This window comes from Elaeis guineensis, chromosome 9 (assembly GCF_000442705.2).
Source record: "Elaeis guineensis isolate ETL-2024a chromosome 9, EG11, whole genome shotgun sequence".
In the NCBI taxonomy this organism is placed as follows: Eukaryota; Viridiplantae; Streptophyta; class Magnoliopsida; order Arecales; family Arecaceae; genus Elaeis; species Elaeis guineensis.
Genome location: NC_026001.2, coordinates 13,696,937 through 13,721,827, shown reverse-complemented (window position 1 = coordinate 13,721,827; position 24,891 = coordinate 13,696,937). Strand labels below are relative to the sequence as shown.

Below are 24,891 nucleotides of genomic sequence, written 5' to 3'. Positions count from 1 at the left end.
TATTATAATATAATACAAGATGTCATAATTGCACAAGATGTCATAATTTTTTTCAAGAAATAAGAGTATTTTTATCATTCAAAATTTTTAAAGAAAAAAAATAAAACTACAAATATTAATTGTGTATTGAAAGTGGTTGGATAAAAATATTTTTTTCATATTCTGATGTTTAGACTATATTATGATATCCTGAGTCATATTATGCTACAAAGAATGTCATTATTGTTTCCAAAAAGCATAGATATTTTCTATCTTATAGATTTTTTAAATGAAAAAATTGATACATTAAATATGTATTAAAAAATAATGACTATGTGAACTAATTGGACAAGACTGCTCCACATCAGATTTTCTACACCGTCCACAAAAAATTTCTTTGAATTCCACACATTGGAAGTAATGGAAGTAACCCAAGTCAAGTATTTTGTATCTGCCGTAGTGCGAGTCTATGGCAGCCTATAGGTGAATCTTGGCCTTTGTCGACAACTCTGCATTGAATTCTACTTATTATATAAAGACCGGGTTGGTGCTTTGATCAACCATGAAGCATATAGCAGAGATGTACATGAATGCTGACCCTCCGAAGCAGGCGCATAAAACATGGAGTTAAAACTAGATCCAACTCTCGCTAGAATAAATCAAAGGCTTACAATATGTGAAGACATGCAGCCGTTCCCTCCTAATCCTTTGCTTTGATACCCACAAGCTATTACCCACCGCACACAAGAAGACAGGCCAACAGGCAGCACTGAAATCGACTGAAATAGGATTAAAATATCGACATATTTATATCTATAGATGATAAATCAAATAATAACCTATTTATATGATTATATATTTTTTAAAAAAATAATAAATATTATATAAAATTATATATAGATTCAAATATTCATATACAAATCGGATGGTTGTTTATCTTTATTTTTTTTTTTTTACGGACATAAATTCGGATATGAATATTAATCAGATCCTCAAATGTCTATTTATATCCAATTTAATTCGGATACGAAAACGAATCAAATGAATCGTATTCATACAACTTTCACCCCTAACCCTAAAGAATGACAATATAGTTTAAACAATTTTAATTTCCTGTAGATCCTCTAGGATTGCAGGATTAGTTTCATAAGCAGAATTCCAGGCTTTGAATGTCAAATTTCTGTCTTTGCACTCCTGCTCGCCTTGTCCGTCCCATCCCAAACTGGGGTTGCTACAATGAAGTCTGGTGTTCTTGATCCAGTCCAGAATAGATGGATATCCTGACTTGCAGCCTCCTCTGAAGGTAAGAATTGCACTAGACTACTGCTTGAGCTCACTAATTATATTAACAATACCACCCGACAGTTACCGGGCATGCTGGAACCATATATGTCTCAATTTTGCAGTTGGTACATAAATGCAGAGTGCAGCTAAGCCTTTGATTTCGCACAAAATACATAAGAAGATCCTGAATTTGAGCCAAAAAGATTAACATGTACCCAAATGAATATTGCTTATTTAATTTTCCTTGACAAGTTCATTTCTCCCAATGGGGTAAGGATAATTGACACACACAACATATAGATTTCAGAACAAGAAGTTGCGAGAATACAAAACAATTAAAATCAAAGGAAACAGAGCTACCAACCCTCTGAAGCGTCTCTCCCATGAAGATCATAAGAGCAGTACCTGCCTAAACACCGGGCCCTGCTGAAAGTATCAGTGCTTAAAACAGAACTTCTGGAAGAGAATAAGCTTGAGACCCGCTAGGCCAAAAGTCTGGCACTCATCAATTAACGTGGTTGGTTAGGAAACATCATTGATATTTCACCCCTCCCAATTTAGGCTTTGGATTTTGGCATGGAAGCTAGGGACTTAAGAAGTGCTGGTGATGGCTTCCTTACAGTATGAGCAAGAAGGATCATAAAGGTCAGCAGGGTCAATGCTCCAGCTTGGTGCGCTGAGGCCAGAGAGACTGGAACATAAGTTAAAAGTGTCGATATTCCTAAAGTTACCTGAAAGAGTGGACCAAAACACGATCATTTTCCACTTTCATTGCAAAAACATGGATTAGAAGATCCTAAAACAAAAATCTTGTTTTGTGAATAGATAAATTCATTATTTGCAAGTGGGTATTTGTGCATTTTAAATAGAAACTTGTCTCATAGTTTCCTAGTCACTGACTCTTTCCTCAATATGAGATTTCAATTGAGTATTACCATTATCTCCCAGGTCATTCAGTAGGTATTTTAACTTCTGTGCTATCTCAATAGGTAGTGATCAATTAATATGCTATAAAATGATATACGGATGGATATAGATATGAATGATTAGTCATGATATATTTTTTCTATAAGTACGCATAACTCATTCATGCAATTATGTTTTATTGGAAATATGGCTTCCAAAATCCCCCAAACTCATTAATGATAATGTGCAGGCTCTGCATTTTCATTTAAGCTTATTTACTTGCAAATGCAGCATAGCTGTGCATATTACATTACCAGAAAAACACAAACCATCAATCAAGGTCTGTAATATCTATACCACATACCATACCAATACCTTGCCAGTTCCAAATGATGGTCCCTCTAACCATTTTTTCTCACTTTTTATCTCAATATGCTGAGTATGGATCAGTACACACTTTGGTATGGGATGGTGTTTATATCAGGCTTGTACTAATCCGAACTTGAGTTTCATACCAGTTCCCACCCAGCAGAGTATACCCTGTACCGGGCGGTAGCCGGTAGGGGGTGCTACAGCAGTCCATGCTATCAACATTAGGTAGATATCAGCTGACTTCTAAACAGCACATAACATTGGATTAAACATGTCAGTAAGCCTGATAGCATTCCGAAATCAGTTTGGTGCATATGAAAAGTTGTAACTCAAGGTGTTGCTACTTTCTCAAAATAATCCAAATCGTGGTTCTTATAAAGCAATTATAGCAGATGGTTTCGTGTCTAAGCCCTTATTGGTTCCAATAACATTATGACCAGTCATTATTTGGCTAAAAATCAAGTTTTTGTGTATTACCTTATTACTACATTTTAGCAGCTGTAGTTAGGCACTACAATGGAAACTAATGAGTCAATGCAACAGCATTTATGATGCTCATCTCAGTAAAGACTTTATAGAGAATAGATGGTACAAAGAATTTTTATAGTTATACCTGAAGTGCTGTCATCCCCAACACACTTCCGACTAATGATTTTATTGCAGGATGCAGGTCTATTTTTCTTGCTGCTAGCCACAATCCACCTACTGACATCAAAGTGGTTGTTGCAAGGATTCGATGATTGAGCTACATAAGACAACACAACATAGCAATAGCATTATTAACCAGGTTGGTGTCAAATAGTTGTACTGATGGTCTTAAAGGTCTTAACCATAAATGCAAGGCATTTAAAATTAAATATGTAAAAGGATTATACAAATTTGAAACATCCATTTCCAACTCTGAAAATGGAGTCAAAATATAACATACATGCTGCATGGAGACAAACTTAGTTACTTGCAGATTGCCCAGTTGCAATATTTTGATGCTGAGTGACAGAGGGTCAACTTTGTTTCATAGAAAATTTCATCTATCTTCTACTTAACAATTTTCTGAACAAGCAATTCTGCCTCGGCCTAAATATATGATATGTCTCTTAATCAGTAATTAATTTCGTTATATGACTAGCAACATGAACTCATAAAAAAAAAAGTCACAACTAATAAACGTGTGAAGCATGGTGTTATATCACCTTCCACTAATTCCGCATTTTCAAAGAAAAACAACATTGGCTGCAAAGCAAAGATCGCTGTACCAGTACCGGACACCGTACCGATGGCAGATTAGTATGGTACGGTATGAGTACCGTACCATACCGACACATGGTACGCTTCGGCATATCGGTTCGATACCGGTATAATTTTTTTTTATTTATGTTTCTTTTTTTTTTGTGGGTGTTCAAGTTATTAATTCATAAATACAATCTCAAAATTGCATTATATTGCATTTATTGACATATTTAGATTCAAATTTTGAGTTAAATAGCGGTACAAAGATTCTTGATCCAAAATTTCAAATATATATTTATTTACATTATATTACAACTATATCATCCTAAAATGAAAGAAAAAATATATAAAATATGTATTAAAATATATCTAAACGTTTAAAATACAAAGCACAACTGATATACTAACCTCAAGATCTACTCTGCATTTAATTTCTCCTCGAGTGTCTGTGACGCCCGTAGATATCTGGATCATTAACATAATTTGAAAGAATATTAGTCCAACCCTCTAACCAAACTGCATCGTACTTTTGAATATTCATCCCATAAGGCATCCTCCCTGAATTATAAAACATCTCAGATCTCTCACTCAAACTGACTCTGAAAACTATCCTCGGAATGATGGTATGGCTACAGAGGAGCCCATACAAATATGCCGGTAGCAAAATCTAATCTGTAAGATGCTCCAGACTGCATAGGATAGTAACCACTAGAAAATGATGCCTCGGATGCACCATATCCATATAGATCATAAGGTGGCTGCAGATAATAGGATCCATAATGCGAGGATGATCCAGATACATCCATGGATCCTACTCCACGTGCAAGATTGTCTGCAGCTGCATCATATGTGGGACGATCTCTAGGAGCCCGTCGTCTATATGAAATCGACTCCCCACAGTCTCTACCGACCCATCCACCATGATCCCTATCTTGTGTGGCATGTGTAAACTGGGACTCACCAGTAATCGAATATCACCCTGTGGCTATCTCATAAACAGTGATCTCCTATCCTCTAATTTCTCTCTGATCATCAGATCCATGGCTACTACTACCAGTATCATTATCACTCTCCCTGATCTCTAAATCTGAGCCAGATAGCTCCTGTACTCTCGAGAGTGGTGCACGTGCAACTATCTTTTCTTTCTCCCTTTGTGCCCCTCTGTGACTGAGTTTCTTATGATTGAGAGGATGGATGCCTTCTTGCTGACTGGCGACCTCGTCTATACATCTGTCGCTCGAATTTCTACGAAGATGTATCGGACATCGAGTCATGTGATGAATGAGTCCCGTATCCCCTCAGGCTGTGGCTGATCAGCAGGAACCTTATGTAGAATATTTTTTTCTGCCCATTGACCTGGATCCACCCTGATCTCTCTAGCTACCATACTGACTGGTCTGGAGGGAACTCCGACTCATCAAGCTCTGGCTCCTGCTACTGACCTACAAGCCATCCGATGATCGGATCATCATCCTCGTCAGCATAATCATCCAGCGTCGGATCAGTATACTTCAGTTGTATTTTTTTCTGAATATATTTTAGCTTCAACCTCAGATTGTAGTGAACATATATAAGATCATTGAGACGTTTTTGTGTCAGACGATTTTTCTGTTTGCTGTAGATAAGGACGAAAATCGACCAATTACGCTCACAGCCACTAGTAGAGACCGTCTGAGAAAGAATACGAACAGCTACACCTCTCAAATGTTCTGCGGACATTCCAAAATGAATCCATCATTCAGCTGCAAAAGCAAAATTACATATCAAATTTTATGATATTATTAAGAAAAATTACATATCAATCTATGCTGCTCATTATTGATATGTAATTTATCTGGATTCATCTGCTTTTTACTTACCACAGCTAATGGGACTCCAAAGCTGCCTGATCCCTCTCTAAACTGTTTCATCTGAAAAAAATATATTTATTAAATTTATAAATATATCATTGAATACAGATTGAATTCAGTTGAATAATCACATCTGTTTTAAACTAATATACCTCTTGCAGACAATGACGCAATTTTTGGATCGGACACCATCTTATATATCACATTGCGAAAAGCGGCAAGAAGCTCGTTGTCCATATTTATCCCAGAAATGGCATACTGAAACTTCGAATTTAAATAATAAACTGCAGATAAATTTCATAGCTGATTAAGTATATTTTTACAAGCATAAAAAAATATTTTAAAATATTTTTGAATCCATGCTTACCGGTTAGATGCGAATCTCTACCCATCTGATAGTCCCAATGACGCTCAATGATGTTAATAAATTTTTGAGCATGTTTAAGATCATTCTCACTGATCTGTTTTTTTACTCTATCATGTAATATAAGAAGCCCATTTGGAAGTATCTTTCACTGTCCACAGCACGAAGCACCTCATATAATGACTTAATAGTCTTCACTACCTTCTCAGTCCGCTGTCAGAATGATTGACTCATCATCAAGTTCTCCATGACTTCCATCAGTGCCGGCCCTCGCATATCTGCTCTTCTGCCACTCAGCACTGACAAACATCTGATGTAAAGCTGCTTTCTTCTGAAGAAGACTATCAAGTGCTATGTAGTTGATAGTAAATCGTATGATACCCGATCTTAAGATCTCTCCCAATATACATCCGCATCAATGAAAAAACCCATGTATGGTTGTAGATGAATCTAGTAATAGTCTTGGTAATCTCCACTACCTGCTGCACCCTACAAATCTTCCTAATATCCATCAATATAAGATTAATGCAATGTGCAGCACATGGAGTCCAGTGTATCTGCGATCGCTGCTCCATCAGCAACTCTCCGACTGCCTTATATTGTGATCCATTATCTGTGATGACCTACACGACATACTGCTCACTGAATCAATCACCTCCATTAGACTAAGGATATATGTGGCATTGTGCATCTTATATGAAACATCAATTGATTTGTAAAAAAATATTTTTCCATCACAGTATGTCAAAAAATTAATGATGCTTCGTCTAGGACCGGCCCAACCATCACACATCACTGTCAGTCCGTATGTAGGCCATTTATTTTTGTAAGCAATCCATCTCTACAGATCCTCCTTGCTGTCAAGAAGCTGACCATAGATATCCTTAGATCCTAACGGATCTACACCCTAACCGGCAGTCTCTATGACTGAAATAGCAAATCGATAGTAAGAATTAACTGCTGCATTTGTAGGAATATGACTAAAATGAAACCATGATCCAATAGCTCGCCACATATCCTTCTTATCTGTTTTCACCGATGTCAATTCTCTGTTGCTTTGAATCTTTACTGGGCAAAGCATGTGGATCCAAATCATAGATGATGACTTCTGTTAGAATATCTCTGGAGGACCTTCTACTGTCAAAAGCTCCCAACAAAGAAGACATGCTGTATCTGCTCTCTCTACCACCGGGCTCTCTGACTGAGATAGTCTTCCTTAACTCAAATTCTCCCACCAATCGTTGATCCAGACCCCGATTCGTAGCATGATAGTCCAAATCGCTCTCTATACCAGACCATCTCCTCCTATCGATACTGATCAACCAAGCTCATCTGAATGGCAGTCTCAATCTGTGCCTCATCATCTGAAGCAGAAGCCTCCTCTGACTCTCTAGAGTGATAAAAAGATGGCTCTGCAGCTTGACGGTCTACTTCGATCCTTTTCTGTTTTGCCCTTTCCTTCGCTGCTTTCGAATCAGTAAAGTACTTTTTTATCAATTGTCAGATCTTTTGCGGATATTTTCGACACATGGACATATCTAAATAACCACCAGTCAGGTACTGCTTCAATATAGTCATCCCTTCTCCCTTGAACTTTGTGTTGCACCATTTGTATCTTCAATGATGCCGAGCCGAAAGTATCTCGTCATGATCCCAACCAATGTCACGCTCTGAATCTTTTTTCTTACTTATTTTTGCAGGTATAACAAAACACGATAATTTAATAATTATTAAAAAAAATAATATATAAAGTAAAAATTCATGAATTCAAAAAAATATGTTATATGCTTCAAATAATATTTTTGAATTAACTGTAATATAATACTAATTTTACATATTTTTTATTTGATAATATTTTTTACTATTTAAATATTTATAAAAATATTTTTAATTCCAAAAATTTCAAAAAAAGTCCGATGTTAGATTCAAATATGTCAATTGCTTGAATCATTCTAAACATTATTCTCAATTTGAAAACACTCTAACTTTTTATTTTTTTATTTATTTTTTAATAATTTTTGTATAAATAAATATATGTTAAAAAATATATAATTAATTAAAGTCAATGAACATCATGCTCTAAATTTTTTTCTTATAAATATATGTAAGTACAACAAAACACGATAGTTTAATGATAATTAAAAAATTATATATAAATTTAAAATAATTTCAATAATAGTTTTAAAACTTATAAATTCAAAATAAATATGTTATATGCTTCAAATAATATTTTTGAATTAACTAAAATATAACACTATTTTTACATATTTTTATATTTTATAATATTTTTTATTATTTAAATAATTATAAAAATATTTTTTGATTTCAAATATTTCAAAAAAAAATTGAGGTTAGATTTAAGTAGCTTGAATCATTCTAAACATGATTCTAAAACTCTGATTTTTTTTTTTTAAATTTATTTTTTAATATTTTTTATTAATAAATATATAAATATTTAAAAAATATATAATTAATAAAAATTAATAATTTTAGTATCATTATGTAGATCTTTCAAAGAACTATCACATATAATTAAATCATATCAAAATCATAAAATTTTGATATGATTTCGTCTTATTTTCATACTTCCTCGTTCTTATCCTATTTTTAACAACAAAAACAAAAAAATAAAATATTTACTAAAAGAATAACACATTACCTTACTTCCGATCAAAAATCAATGTCTTCTCAAACTAGTGCTGCAATTTGACGGAATTTTTTTTTTTATTTTTTTGGCATCTCAATGATTTCGTTGAGAGCCTCGGGAGCTTTCGGAGTTCTCTGAGAGCTCTCAGAGAACCCAATCACTTGGGCTGCCACTAAAAGACAGCCCAAGCCCCACTCCCCTCCCCCCTTTTCCCACGTGAACATGTCGATACAGTTCGGTTCACGCCGAACCGAACCGTATCGGTCTATACCGTCCGATTTTGGGCGATATGGAGCCGAACTGTACCGAACCGGGTAGGGACGGTTCGGTGCAGTTCGAAAGGATTTTTCGGAAAAAACCCCCGAACTGGATCGACTGACCGCCGGTCCGGTTTGGTATGCCCCGTATCGGGTAGTTCGGCCCGGTACAGCGAATCCTGTTGCAAAAGAAAACAATTTTGTCTACTCTAATCAATCGATCGCAAAAATAAAAATAAGTTGAGGTCAAAGGATAATGAAACTAAGTTACACAAGTCATTAAATTATTGAGAAACATGGCAAAGCTCAAATTCATCATCTAATGAGGACTATAAGTTGATGTTTGATAGGAACACATGTTAGAGCTCAATAATGGATAGAAAACCCAAAAAGATATTACACCATGGACCAAGATACTCCCTCATAGTATAGTTACCATGTTAGAAAAGTATAGGCATGGTATAGAGCTAAATACCTCTTATGTTACTGGTCCATGCTAATTTAGACAAATATAACATAGACCAAGGTTGATTGTGCCAGTACCGGGGCCTGAGGTCAACTGGCAACATGTTTTGGTACACCCATAAGCCATTGGGACCCTAAGCAACATAGCAAAAAGAGTGGAGAAGTGGGAGAACTGAAGAAAGAGGGGAGAGGAAGAAAAGGAGGGCCGAGGCCAGCAGAGGCCTCCGGAGGACTAGACGAGTGGGGAGAGGGAGAACCAAAGAGAGGAAAAGAGAGAGAGGGGGGCGAGGGAAAGAGAGGGCAGAGAGGCTGGTGTGGTTGTCGAAGGGCCATGGAGGCCCCCAAATGACCAAATCTCCCTCCCTGGCCTCCTCGAAACGACCATCTCCCTCCAACAGTTACCATCGGCCTCCCCACCCTCTCTCCCTCTTTCTCTCACTTCCTCTCTCCAAAGGAGGGCGGATTTTGGGTAGCCTCGGTGGCCCTTTGACAGCCTCTAATAGCCTCCCTAGCCTTTCCCTCTTCTCCCCCCTCTCTTTTCTTCTCTTTTCTTCTCCCTCCCCTACTCTCACTGATGTCTCATTTTGAATGTCAGAACCTTCCCGATCGACTATTGATATGGTTTAGCATGCTCGAAAACGAGCGGTTCAAATAGTTCTGCCATCCATGGCATAAACTGATACAGACAAGAATGTACCCATTTGCTTGCCATGTGCTCCATAATGTGACTAGTACGACAAAGCAGTGACATGCCCACCAACAACCGGCACATGTATGGCAAGTGCAAACGTTAATTCTCAATGCTATTATTTGAGGTTTCATAGATATGAATCCTAGTAAATGCTTTCTTACAACATCTGACTTGGACTGCTATCTATAATTCTAGACCAGTCAACATGAGTTGATTTAGACTCTCATATATGTGAATATGCGAAAAAAGATTCCCATAGTATCTACTTGATCAGTTCTATTAGCTAGAATACTTTTGTTGGTTCAAAAAAAAAAACAAACTGCAATTTTAACAAACATTAAATAAATAAGATGACAAAATAAAATCACTCATAATTAGAAAGTTATTATTAACAATGTATGTTGGTTTTGCAAAGAGACAATCACTACTGAGCTCTAAATATATTGTTTAAGAAGACAAGGCACAAAGAGTGCTACTCAGTCCCAAAAATGGTTAAACAAGACTTGATTATGGTGCACATAGAAAAATGCTTGAAAATTGGGTAAAAGAATGTCCATACTGCCTGAAAATTTTCGAAAACATAAGTAGACAAAATCATTGATAAGGAAAAGGACACTAGGACCGAAATGAAGGTGCAGAAAATTGGTGCTATGAACTCGTTTGGCCGAAGAGCTACTTGGATAGAATAATAAAGATTAGGAAAGCATATGATACAGTTAAGTCTACAGAAGCGGAAAAGTTTCAAGTTAAAAAGATATCCTAGACATACATGAGTTAGGGACCAATATTAATTAACACAAGTAATTGTGAAGAGTTTGTGACAACCCTAAATTAAGGAGTAAGGACACTACACCTTCACCTCTTTGAATCACAACTAATATGCTCTACCTAACATAATTGAGTAGGCCTTGTAAACATTCTTCATCAGGTGTTCCTATTAAAGCTCTACTCTAGAACTTTGATATATGTTGTTTGTGAATGTGCAAGCTTTTTTATGCATCTCAAAATTTGACATCCAATATGTATAATAGGGATGAAAGTGGATAGGATAATATCTATCTGGATCCGATTTTCGTATCCAAATCTATCTGGATATGGATGAAAATTTGAGCATCCAACTAATATCGATATCCATATCCATATCCATATCCATCAAAAAAAACTGAATATGGATATGGATAGACAACAATCCAATTCATATCCAAATATCCGTGTAATATAATTTAATTTATATAGCACTCATGAACTTTTAAGGAAAATATAAAACCATATTAGCATGCTATTAATTTGATTTACCATCCATTTAGTAATATCTTTAATTCTGTGGTAATAAAGTTTAATTACCCCCTTATATCTATATTTATATCCATACTTCTAATATCCATGTAAAACAAATATTGAAACGAATTTTGCATCCAATTAATATCCGTATCCATACCTGTATTCATCAAATAAAACAAATATGGATATGGATATGCTGGTATCCAATCCAGACAATCCCTAATGTATAATCATTCCTTAGTATTATAATTGAGATTTCAAATGAATATTGATATTCAAGCCCATTATCTATGCAATGTAAGGATGATCTAGTGTTTGATACTATGATTGGTGCAAACAAAGAGTTGGACAATCCAAGATTGGAGTTACTAAAGAAGCTCTCAACAATTACTTGCACTAATATAGATTACATGATTGACTGAAATTCCTCTAACTGCAAAGCTAGTGAAGCAAACGTTGTGACTTTAACATAATATCAACAAGATGGGGGCCTAAATGACTTCCTAGCTTCTGCAAACATAATCCCATCCTTGTATTTTGCACAACTATACTCCTTATTTCAACCAGACATCCACCATGATTGTCTTTGGAGTTCTTTGGGCCATTTTTTTTGCGTGAAGTTTGGGGAGGCCCTTTTTTCGTTGGTGGGGAATGAGGGTTTGTGCATTGAGAAACAATACCAGGGCTTCTCTAGCCGTCCCTCATTTCCACACCAATATTAACACTTAAGTGTTTGCCCCCATATTACTCATTCAGCAAATATTTGTCTAAATTTCTTAACTTTTCTCCTGGACAGCCAGACAGTGGCTAAAGAGGTTCAGTTACATTTTCTTCTTTACGTTTGTTTGTCTGTCATCCACCTAACACACCCAAGAATTCAAGGAGGATTTTTTTTCAAGAGTTCTCAAATATTAGCCGTCAAATAATATACTGGGGAAGGTTCAATTTTTGGCAGGACTAGAATCATAAAAGTGACCAAACAGATGTGTAAAACTTGTGATAGATACCAAACTTACCAGACTTAGCAACTAACTAGGACAAACAAGAGATAATGAGACAGCTGATATAACTGAGGAGTCCTCACCATATCAGATAGCCGTAAACACTATGGATTTCTAGCATTAGCAATAAACTTAGAACTTCGAAAGCTGTAATGTAAATATTTATTGCTACAATCACTTCAAATAAATGAAATGAAAATATACAAGAAGACCCAAGTATCCCAACCAGAAAGAAGTCGATCTCCTAAATTTTAATGAGTAATATTTACATATATAGCATTGCCTGTACTGAATGATACATGAAACTACCTGCACAGTGGATGTGTTCTCGAAAAAATTGCGAATAAGTGGTTCCATGCTAAAAATGTCATCAGGAATCCATGAATCACCCATCTTGGGAAACGAATTGTATGCATGGCCCTAATAGACAGATAATACAAAAAATGAATGACCACACAAAACATTGTTACCAAATGACAATCATGGCACATTCATAAAGCAGGTTATTGCCATACCGCATCATTGCCTGCAACAAAAGCTCCAGAGAAAGCAGTAATGCCTACAAGGACACTGACAGGATGAGCAAGTTTCCGAACTTTTGCTGCCCCCTGCACCCAACTCAATGACCCATTTGGTGGTTCTGGCACAACTACTGATAGAGCGGTCCATAAAATGCCACAGTATATAACAAATGCAGATGTCAGATGAGTTGCTAAGCGGTATGGACTAACTCTAGGCTGAACATATTCTGATGCAGGTTCCTAGTAACAAAAGAAAAGAAAGATAAATGAAATATGCAAATTTGCCAACAAACATGCACATTTCAGGGGACAAGAAGAAAAGTTTCTTCTACCTCTAGACCACTTTTTACCATCCACCAGCCAATTAATCCTTGTCCAGCACCAAGCGCAAAAAGACCAGAGAGCCTGAGTCCAAGTTGGCGAGTGATATATCCTTTTGCCACGAAATATGTAAATGGCAATGCAAAAACCACACCCAGTCCCCTTCCCCACATTCGGTGTATATACTCCATCCAATAGATGAATTTAAAATCTTCAATACTCATTCCTTTGTTTACTCTGCAAGATTTATGCTACATATAGTAAGCAACTAACTGCAATATGTTAGAAAACATGATAGCTGTGGAGAAACCAAGCATTAACTTGTGAAACAATAAATAATTATTCAGAAATTGTAAAATTAATAATGGCTTCTGAGAACTTAGATTGCCTATTGAGTAACCAAGCATTGACCTGCCAAACAATAAATAATTATTCAGAAATTGTAAAATTAATGATGGTTTTTGAGAACTTAGAATGCCTATCAAGGTGATTGCACTCTACATAAAGATTTACATGCCTTGCACTAAGAAAATAATGAGACTTCTTCGCAAAGTTCATCCACGTGACCTATAACCGCAAAGTTCATCTATGTGACATATAATGCATATTTTGTCAAATGCTGGTTCAGTGTGATCAAGTTACAGCAGATAGAACAATATGATTACAAAGTGCTGAAAACTAATAGGAAGTAACAGAATTTTTAGTTCTAATATACTTCATAGTAAGAAATACGAACTCTATGAACACAACTTCCAAGCAATAATGCAAAATTAAATAAAAGACCTGCCCCATTGGATTAATAATGATTGATATATGATTCCTGAGAGTATGTCTAGGGAAAAAGAGATCAGTAATGTTACAAAAAAAGGCCATCTACTTTTTTAAGAAATGATATATTTTCGATGTTATTAGGAAGATTATGCCCCTATCCTCAGATGGTGGCACATTTATCTTAGTCATTGATGCACATGTATTACAGGTTGAAAGACACAAGTGTCCTTGCAAGTAGTCATGCAGAATGGGAGTGATGATCCAGCAAAATTAAAAATGGGCCTTTTTTCAGAAAAACTGTCGTTCTTTTCTTCAAATTTGATAATTAAGTGGCCTCTTTTTTTTTGGCAAAGCCACAAAAGAAGTGATCAAAAGAATAGGGTGAAGTATACAGATGCACAATCAGCACTAGCATCTCAAAGGTCAGGAAACGAAGGTGTCTCATTATAAGATTACCTTATCAAAATAAAAATATGCAAAAGCCTAACATATCATGTGAAACACTTAGCCATTCAGAAACCCAATAACAAATAGAACATAAGAAAGCAGTGAAATTACAATTTCATATCCATTTCAAGAAAAAACTCTTTGTATGAAATAAACTCTCACCTCTTGTACTCAGGAGACTTCTGATATTTCTGAAATTCAAGAACCCATTGGTCCTCTGACAATGGAGGAAGGCCACCAGTGAACTTCCAGTCAGTCATTGATAGACCAGAACGGGTGAGGCGTGTAACACCACCGAGTACCACCAAACTAAAGACCCAAGCAGCACAACTAAAAAGCCATATTCCAACCATTTTTTGAGCATGAGGTCCTTTAGTAACAAGCAATTTGAGTCCTGAACTTGTGATTTCTGCTTTATTTGAATTCAAGAGTGTCATGGAGGTTGACATTTTTCTTGAATATTGACCGAACAAGCTCTAGAAATAAAAGTTTACATAAGCCGTCAGGTTGTTTCATGGGATAGGAAAATAGGTATTAATTCAGCAGAGGACAGCAGTAGCCATCCACCAACTCCAAAAAAGAATGTTAAGAGTTATTAGTCCCAAGGGAAATTGAAAATTGAAGACAGCAAGCTCACAAATCTTTTGGTTTTTGGCCTTGTTAACTACCCATCCTATTATGCTTGACCTCTATTAAATCTCTAATCCTGGCCAGCTGTTGTGCCCTTTTTGTAAATATTGTAACCTCAAATGGAAAGGGTTACAACAAAAATACCAAGTTTTGAGATTGCCTATTTTAACAATACCTACAAAAGTACAAATTGGACTGGTTAAGCTCAACACGTCAACAGTGTGGACATCTTGTCACTTTCTTGCATTTTCTTCTCTCTTTTCCTCCTGTTCTCTTATCTTCTTCCAGTGAATGCCTTCATACTTCTTGAGCGGAGAGATTAAATTATTCAAATATCTAACTTCTCATAATTCTAGCATTCTACTTCTTAGAAGTGGAGAATTTGACATAGTACAGGATAAATTCTTCTGATGAATTAGCGAGCACAATAACTATAGAACAAACTAATATCCCTATTCCCTATTACATGCATACAAAGACTACAAATATAAGATTTGATCTACATAAATCAAACAAAATGGATAATTGGATAGGATCAAAAAGACATAGAAGTAAGATGAAAGAGAAGAATAGAACCTTCGGAAGGGATTTGAATGCAAGGAGCTGTATTTAGAAAGAAAACATCCTTAACAGGGTCTCAAGGCCACGAAACTCAAAGAGGACAAAAGAGATAACTCACTAGTAACCCTAAAAGAACCCATGAGCTAGGATATCAGGGTTTGGACTTAGCCCCTTCGAGGAAGAGTTCCGACCCAGCATCGCTCCTGAATCCCACTCTCCCTACATCAGCAGCAGTAGAATCAGAAACCAGAGATGAAGAAAGGCGACAGCACTCGGTTAGGTCTATGTGCAACTTCGCTTGAGTGACAACCAGTTGGAATGCATATCGATCAGATCCAAGCAGAAACATCTTTAAAACCTGAATTGGATGCAACTCCAAGCTTCCAGTTAGCGGTGGCAAAATATTGACCCAACCTGAAAACCTGACTGAGTTCAACCCTCTTTGAGCCAGCTTTGTGTTGATTGTTTTTACAGGTAGAGTCAAATATTGGTAAATTTCTATGAATTGAACTTTAAATGAGTGAGCTATTGGCCAGATTTTTGACTCAACCCCAGTCATAAGGGTTGGATTCTATTTGGTTGAAACTGAAACAATTTTGAAAGTTTGTTGACAAAAACTGCAAAAGATTGGATTTAATATTTTCAATGATTGCCTTCATACTTTCAGTGATTTCCTTCATACTTCCCCAAGAGAAATGATTCATGTTTCCGAGCTAGCCCCTTGCACGTCTCATCTCATGATCAGTATTCCATCCCAAGGACTCATCTTCTTCCACCAGCCATCCATGTATTCTCCTCTCAAAATTTCCATCAAAGCAACAATAATCTATTCATCATAAGAAAATAAAGTACAGAACAGGGGAGAGAGAACGACGAGAATTCTCCCCTCCTACAAGTTTGTGGCAGCTAGGCCCCATTTCTAAGCCCCCATTGTAATAGATCTACTTGTCCCCCCTTCTCTTCTCTTCTCTCCAATTAGAATCCTCTCTTCTTCACTAATCCCAATTCTAACTCTCTTGTTGCTGCTGCCACGAATGGACTAGGGCTCTTCTCTAATACTGGGATGAAGGCCAAAGGTCTTGATCTTTCTTCCTGTTGTCTCAATCTCCCTCACCAAACCCTTGTCATTTCTCTCCTCATCTTTGGGCCTTTTGGGCTATCTTTTGATACTATTATCGCAATTTTAAGATTTATTAACCAAGAAATACAACCATGACTAGAAGTTAACCATCTTGAACTACAATGCCTTCAGAGTGGTAACACCCCAAATCCTTTTTCTAATTTTAACTTTGGATTTCTTCTAATATAATGGAATAATATAGGATATATTCCTTTGATGTATTAGTTATCATAGCTCAACATGGCTGCACCACATCTACAATAAAGATAACTATAAAACAAACTAATACCATTATTACATCAAATTAACATAAGTTCAAGACTTCTTGCCACCCTAAGAAGCATACCGTTATTAGATTTGATCAACATAAATCAAACAAAATGGCAGCTTTGATAGTTCTCTAGAATTGAACGAACATGGGAGTTGAAAGAGAAAAATATAACCTTCAGAAGGGATTTAAATGCAAAGAGGAACTATGAAATAAGGATTTGGACTTTAGTTCCTTCAAAGAAGAGTTCCGAGGACACTCCCCAGCATCTCTTTCAAATCCCAATCTCCTTGTGCCAGCAGCGGCAAAATCTGAAGCCCGAGAGAAAGAAAGATGAAGGTACTCAGGTTTATGTGAGACTATACTGGGAGTAACAATGAGTTGCAGTGCCTATCGATTAGATCCTAGCAAAAGCATCTTTAAAACAAGAATCGGATATAGCCCGGGGCCTCTAGCTAGGGGTGGCAATACATTGACCCACCTGAAAAGCTGACCTGATGCGAGTTCAACCCTATTTGGGCTAGCTGTGGTCATTCAATTAGGGTCAAGTACAGGTCAATTTTTCTAGTTCGAACTTTAAATAAGTGGAATAAGGGCCAAAGTTTTGACCCATCACTGGTCATAAGGATAGGGTTATATTTGGACTGAAATAATGTAGATCATGTTGAATCATGAACTCAGATAAGAATTTTTGAACCATGATCTTTTCTGTTAATATTAATTATTTAAATTATTTCAAAAATTAGCCAATAAGAAATATAAATATTAGATTTAGTACCTACAATGATTGCCTTCGTACTTTTCCAAGTCAAAGAACAAATATTCATAATTCCAAGCAAGCTTCATGCATGTCTCATCTAACAATTATCCATGTTCCATTATAAGGACATGACTCCTATTTTCATCTAGTCATCTATTTACTATTCCCCTGTCAAAATTTCCATCAATGATGAAAAATAATCTATTAATCATAAGAATAAACATGAAAAGGGGGAGAGAGAACAGAGGGGATTCTCCCCTCCTACAAGTTTCGTGACTCAGGCCCCTTTTCCAAGCCACCACCACTCCCACTCATCCACTCATCCTCCTCTTCTTCTTTCCAACTAAATTCCTCCCCCTCTATTCTCCATTGACCCATAATCCAACTCTCTCACCACCACCACCATAAAGGGGACGGAGGCTCTTCTCCAGCAATGGGAAGAAAACCAAAATTCTCAACCTTTCTTCCCCCTTTCCCATCTTAATCTCTCTCACCAAATCCATGTCTTTTTCCTCATAATATTTTGGCCTTTTGGCTATTTTTTTCATACCTTTTTCGTAGTTATTAGATCTGATAACCAAAGACTACATTTTATGTAAGAATTTGCTGGGCATGACGACAAATCGGACTCTAGGGATCAGGTTGGCATTGGAGAAATCTTTAAAACCCAAATATGATGCAGTTCCTACAGATAATTGAATATAGTTTTCAGTTCATGAATGTGAGGAGGAGGGTATATAGAGTGTATTTTAGGAAGTGACTTGGCACAACAGCCAGCAAGAACACTAGTTGTGTGTTGGATGGCATCTATGGCAAACAAAAACTAAATTGGTGGTCTTGCTAGCGTAGGAACCAAGACACATCTAATGTACTACTCATTTATACATGGGTAAAACTTCACCTCATAAAAATTATGGAACACGAGAAAGACACAATGTGCACATTTTTAGGTATTCTAAGGTCTCAATCCATAAGTGGTTGTTGTGTTTTTTCTCATCAGAGAATCAAAGAATTTCTTAGCCCTTTACACCATTAGCATTTTACGTCTAGTTTCTATGCACAATTATGAATTGTTTAGAGGGAATCATCACTTATTTGTATTTGTGTATTTTATGTCTCCTTTGATTTCTGCTCCCAAGAATCAAATGGTCTTGATTTTGGATCAAACATCTAAGTCCTAAGCACATAGATCGGCCCACACCTCTGTACCAAGATCAATAGTTGATTACTTCCCTCAAAGGAATGAAGGCATATGTATAACTAACACTCTCACCCAAGGTAATATCATCAATCAATCTGAGCAAGACTGCAGCTGACCAAGGACTAGAGATGTGACCAGAAGTTAACCATCTCAACCGATAGTGTCTCCATAGTGGTAACAGCACAGATCCTTTTCCTAATTTTAATTTTATTTTTTTTTTTTTTTGTAATAGAACATCATATATAAATTGCTCTAATGAATTAGTGCATGTTCAACATGACTGCTACCCACTTAAAACCAAGTCAAATAAACAAACTAATGCCATGTTATATTAAATTGGCTCTCTAGGAAGACTACCGATATAAGATATGGTCTGCAAGTAAGATGAAAGAGAAGAATAGAACCTTGGGAATGGATTTAACTGCATAGAAAGAGCTATGTTTGGAAAGAAAACATCCCTCCAAGGGTGCTGAGGTCGTGAACCTCGAAGGAGACAATGGAGATAAATTAGTGGAAACCCTAGGAGAACCTTTGAGCTGAGAGATGAGGATTTGGGCTTTGCTCCTCCGAAGGAGGGTTCCAAGCCTGCTCCCCAGCATTGCTCTTGAATGCCACTCCTTTTGCGTCAGCTATAGCAAAATCTGAAACCAAAGACAAAGACAATAGTTCTCAGTGTTTCAAAAAACCAAATTGTTCATCAAATAGGAAAAGGAACAAGGTCACAGGTCAGCAGTTCAACCACCATGTCAATCCAGGTTGAACTATGACTTCACGACAGCATAATAAATATACTAATTATTAATTATTATATTTAGAAAATATATTTAAACTATAAAAAAATACAAAAAAAAGGTAAAAAATTCTAAATTTATTAGTATTTTCCTAAGCAGTACATGTAATCTCTTATCTCCACAATAACAATTTTTAGCATCACTACCACTATATTTCTTTCAAGTTCTCAGACAATGAAAACTATATTCAAAGTACATATAACCATAAATAGAGAATATGGAGCAAAATTAATACAAGCAAAATAAATCCCTGTCCATTGAAATAAAATTACAGTTCTCTTTAATCTGATATAAATGATTAAGTTATACATAAACCATTAATTTGAAGACTACTTCATAGTGAAGTAGTGAAATTAAAGAAGCTTCACAGTTAACAGTGAACAATTCATTGCTTAACAACTAACAAATTAAACTAGTGATAGAGGGGCGGGGAGAGGGGGTGGAGAGGATAAGGGAGAAGAGAGGAGAAGAGAGGGGGGGGACTCAAGGTCGTGATGCTTACCTAAGATGGCTGGTGGCTGACGGTTGGCCGCCAGCCATCCTTTCACACTGGCACCCAATATGTGGGAGAGAAGCGTTGAGGATGCTAGATGCAATGAGAAGTCCAAGGACGACTAATGGTGTACATGGTTTAGGTCAGGTTAGTTTAGGGTTATTCTTGAACCAAACCAACTTAAATCAGTTTCCTAAAATTGAAATTGATCAAACCATCTATAAAACTTGGTTTGGATCAACTCGAAAAATTTGGTTCAGTTCAATTTGGTTTATTAGGTTGAGTAGAGCTGGGCTAAATGGGCTCCCCAAGGATAACAAAGAACTCGGCTAAATATTCATGGTTGGAGCCCATATGGACTCTATGAAGCCAATCCCTTGCTTCTTCATGTGGCGTGGCATGGCAAGTCTAGAAAACAATGAGGTCGCCCCCACCCCACCCCCAAAAAAAAGAGGGAAAAAAAGAAAAATCATCTGGCATGGTGATGAGATCCTTACTACCGAAAGCAATCTTCCACATTAACAACTAAGAGGAAACAAAATTCATTAAACTGGAATTACAAACTGACAGTCATGATTTGAAAATCAAACAGAGATAAGCATTTCCAATTAGCATACTAAAGATCAAACTTCCTAACCACCATTTTCTTTTTATTCTTGTTCCTCTGCTGCATTTTTATTTTAAGGCGTCATTACACCCTCATGCACCGAGAGATTAACCAATGTTAGTTGTGTGAGATACCCAAACCATTAAGAATTTATTTTCAAAAGGCTCCTGGTTTCTTATAGCAGTAAAAACAGATTTTGAAAAAAAGGAAGACCCATATGTGATTCTTGTCAAATCTCACAAGTTTTAGATATTCTGCATGCAGATAGCAGAGATAAGAACATAAAAAGCTATGACATGGAAAAATTCATCACATTAAATGCCCTGTGATTCAAAGCAAAGTTTATCATAACCCAAGAAATTTCTAGTGTATGAAGAGGAACTTTGTCAAACCGAAAGAATACTCATGAAACCAAGTGCCAACACATAGTTCTTGTGAAAGGCTTCTATTATTGTTTTGAGAATCTTATTCTTCACCAACCAATATGCCACATCATTGGCATATTCCACAGTCATCTCAAAACATCAATTGTTATGTAAATGATCAACATTCCAATCTGTTCGAAAATGATGAGGAACACCTTAAATGGTAGGGGCAAACTGGTTAACTTCCAAAGTCAAGATCAGTGGCGAAAAAATAGGGTTCAATCATTATATATCCTGCCCCTCACATACAACCTATACATATATCTCTAGGTGTATAATATAGATTCACCGCCGCTCATGTATAATTTTCAGTATAGAATATATTAACATGAAAGTGAAATATAGAAGGGTACATTAAGCTATTACATCTAAAAACCAAAAAAAAAACATATTACTTCCATTGTTGACATCTAGATGGAAGAAAAAGATATTACATATCCATGTTTTTACCAATTAATGCATATTACTGATTAACTATTCGCCGTACATATATACTAACAAAGAAGCTTGTTGAACATGAAAAAACAACAATGCTTCCCCCGCGATGCAACTTGGAAGAGAAATAAGATGACGAATGCAAACTTCTTCCGTTGCAAGATAACAATATTGTGAAACCAAGAGGTAACCAAAAAACAATGCCAAAAGGAGATTTTATTTGCTGAAATCATTTTTTTAATTCCTATCATTGACAATGAAATCAATTTTTAATGCCATTAGAAGATTCTATTTTTTGAAATCAAATGTAAACGAAATCATTGGAAATGATGATCATGCCAATATACAAGCAAGCACAACAATTTACCAGTCTTAATCCACCAATGCAAAAAATTAGGAGAAAAAAGGGTAACCTCTTGCTTCCTTGAGATTCAAAGCCAAGGCTTAGCTAATATCTTGAGCACCATATAATATCAGCTCAATTAAAATTCGTAATCACAATGAAAAAACTAATTAAATAATACCAAACAAAGGCAAAATATGAAGCAATTAAGACTTCCCTGCATCAGTAGCTTGAAGAAATCATAGCATGAACTGTAACATATCCATACAGATGCAAAGAGGAGCTTGTATTTTGATTAGATGAGGGAATTAAGCAAGATGTTGTGTAGGTAAAAGTGGCATTAGTTAAAATCCACAATAGACAAGTAAAAAAACATACATACTACAGTATCAAGATATAATCGATCAATAAATGATAAAGTTTACTTTATAAAAATGCTTTCAGTACTTTCAGGGTTATCCAGATTCCAGACACATCCTTATGGAAAGAAACATATCCTGACATTGGAAGGCCCATGGCAATGAGGCATTTCTTTCTAAATGAGAAAGCTTTTATATTTATAAATTCATATTAGCAACTTATGGGCAATGACCAGCAGAATATGTATTGATTTCCCTAAAGAGGTGGCTTTGCATGCAAACAACCCACAGTTGTAAGATGAGGCATCTGATAGCCTCTACAAAATAATACTCACCTAGACCGCATATAAGCACAAATTACAGGGCATGGATAGTCACTGCAGCCCATGTTGTACGATTGTGGATTGTTCACAGATGCCAACAGTCCTCTCATCCAGTTCAGTCTGTTGTACAAATTTTACAGAGTACAGGCCATAATTATTCACACAATGCAAACTTCATCCAAAAGTTTGCTTTCTTCTCTCAAAATATGCTGACAAAAGACCACCAATCCACTCTATGCCCTGATCAGTGGCTAAAGGATCATCCTTGTGATATTTGGCTTCATAGTTTTCAATGGATTAAAAGCTTGTTTAGATGCACATCATTGTTTGAGGATAACTCTGCCTGGAGTAGGAGTCTGATGGTCATGACCTACCCTATCCTAGAAGGGTGACTCACCATTTGCAATGGATATTTTGATATCCATTAAATCTCTTGATTGCAAAACTTTTTTTTGGAGAACATACACACAAACAGGCACGCGTAGCAAGGCCCCTCATGCACGTTTCATTGAATCAGGTAACTTGAGAGCTGCCAAGATGGGGATTTTAGGCAATATGAAGCGGGATCAAAATGTTTCACAGGATTGTACCGAAGTGGTGGCGGCAGGGGATATGCTGGCAGCCGGAGTGGTGTGGGCCGTGATAAGAATGGCAACATGTAGGATACCTACAAAATTTGCCCTACATGTTTCTGAATACGTTTAAAATCTTGCTACCTTAACCCATTTAAAATCTTACTACCCGAAGCCGTCCCAAACCCGATTACAAAATTATTTAAAAATCCCAAACCCATCGCACTAAAAAATGGCAAACCTACCAGGTATCTAAACCTGCCCAATTAACCTTTACTCGGGTTGGGTTATTCAGGTACCTAAACCCGCCCAATCAACCTGAACCTGCCTAATCAACAAATAAATTAAATAAATAAAATAATTACTAACATGCCATGCTGATTTTGTGATGACAATCTATTAAAGGCACACCAACAGATTTTTATGTCCATAGCTACTGCTAACCATTAAAAACACAGAATTTAGAGAATGACTACTATGTTTTCTTTGATTCCCATATGTAACGACTAATATATATACATCAAAAAGAGGTGAAGAAAATGTTTTTTTTAACTAATTACAAGTTAAAAGTACACCAGCCACCTCAATCAAACATTGGTTTCTCTGATTCCAAGCATAACTCCTACCCAAGCTTTCAAAACAATTAGACCACCTCCTATCTCACAAAGCTAATGTTCAGAAAGTAAGGAAAAGTACATGTTAAACCATGAGCCTTGAGTCTATCTCTCTCATTATGTGGTGGCTGGTGCAAACTACCACGACATGCATTTGGCCCTTGGAGTTGAATAGAGTGAGAAGGGCCTCGTTCATGCATCCACATGACCGTCCAGAAAGGTGGAACTTAGCCTCGTGCAAGTCTCACACCATGAATTTGGTATCATGTTCATATTATCATGAGAACAGAACTCCATAAATTTGACATTTTTGGAAACAAAGAAGAATCCTTGAGATCAGAAATCCCAAAACACCACAAAATATCATGCTTCTACCATGATTAAGCTCTCAAAACCTCAAGGGACCAACTCACGCCGCCACAACTCGCACAAAATTCTATATGCTTGAGAAAAAACCCCAAACGGAACCTAAGACACCCCTCCGATCCCTCTGAGGTGCTCTCCGTCCCCACAGATCACCGGAAATAGAGGATGAAATGAAAAGAAAAACAAGCGAAAAGGAAAAAAAATGATGGGAAAAGGTCTTACCTTTCAATATTTTCCGTCGTTCCTTTGTTCTGTTTTTCCCCCGATTTTGCGTTCTTCCGTCTTTGGAGTCTCAATCGGGCGGGGTCTGGAGGGCCGAATAAAGAAGCTGAAACGATGGGTAGGGTTTTGTGTTGGATTTTTATGTCTAAGAATTTAAAAAAAAATTAAAAAAAACACGTGGCAGCAATATAGGGATAAAAACAGAGGCCGACGGTGATACAGGAGGAGCCAGGGCGGATATCGGGGACGAGGACGCCGGGGAGGGTCTCCTGGACGGGAAGGCCGACGGTGAGGACCTGGGTGAAGACGATGAGGTAGGCGAAGGCGATGTTGGCGACGACGCTGGCGGAGATGATGAGGAGCCGGTCGAGGATGGGGCGGTTCTTGAGGAGGTCGGCGTCGTCAGTGGGGATGTCA

General features: G+C 36.7%; 1 protein-coding gene and 1 long non-coding RNA gene across 7 annotated transcripts; both read right to left on the bottom strand.

Moving 5' to 3' along the window:
* Positions 1 to 953: 953 nt before the first annotated feature.
* On the bottom strand, positions 954 to 24,812 carry LOC105051508 (heme A synthase COX15). Of its 6 annotated transcripts, none has more exons than XR_012134356.1 (11): positions 24,695 to 24,812; positions 24,475 to 24,580; positions 19,329 to 19,565; positions 14,547 to 14,860; positions 13,178 to 13,403; positions 12,840 to 13,085; positions 12,634 to 12,744; positions 4,177 to 4,233; positions 3,155 to 3,286; positions 1,628 to 1,994; positions 954 to 1,447 (listed from the first exon to the last, which is right to left on the bottom strand). XR_012134356.1 is itself a non-coding variant. In XM_073243559.1 (10 exons), the coding sequence occupies exons 3-10, from the start codon at positions 19,521 to 19,523 to the stop codon at positions 1,821 to 1,823; spliced, it is 1,455 nt and encodes a 484-aa protein (XP_073099660.1). In that variant the 5' UTR covers positions 19,524 to 19,565; positions 24,475 to 24,580; positions 24,695 to 24,812; the 3' UTR covers positions 1,476 to 1,820. The 6 variants fall into 6 exon arrangements, 4 of the variants coding, with proteins under 4 accessions (XP_073099660.1, XP_073099661.1, XP_073099663.1 ...); XR_012134357.1 differs by having other exon boundaries at positions 954 to 1,276; XM_073243559.1 differs by lacking the exon at positions 954 to 1,447 and having other exon boundaries at positions 1,476 to 1,994.
* LOC140851631 (uncharacterized) lies at positions 4,240 to 7,820 on the bottom strand. The gene is made up of 3 exons (XR_012134358.1): positions 5,771 to 7,820; positions 5,628 to 5,678; positions 4,240 to 5,510 (listed from the first exon to the last, which is right to left on the bottom strand). It is a non-coding gene; the product is annotated as an uncharacterized lncRNA (long non-coding RNA).
* Positions 24,813 to 24,891: the final 79 nt, after the last annotated feature.

What these genes read in the sequence shown, in the direction of transcription:
- LOC105051508 (XM_073243559.1), bottom strand. Translation starts at nt 19,523, where the DNA reads ATGCTGGGGAGCAGGCTTGGAACCCTCCTTCGGAGGAGCAAAGCCCAA. An exon ending in AATGCAGAGTAGATCTTGAG is followed by an intron (nt 3,287 to 4,176) that starts GTTAGTATATCA and finishes TGTCTTATGTAG; the next exon opens with CTCAATCATCGAATCCTTGC. An exon ending in TGGGGATGACAGCACTTCAG is followed by an intron (nt 1,995 to 3,154) that starts GTATAACTATAA and finishes CCACTCTTTCAG; the next exon opens with GTAACTTTAGGAATATCGAC.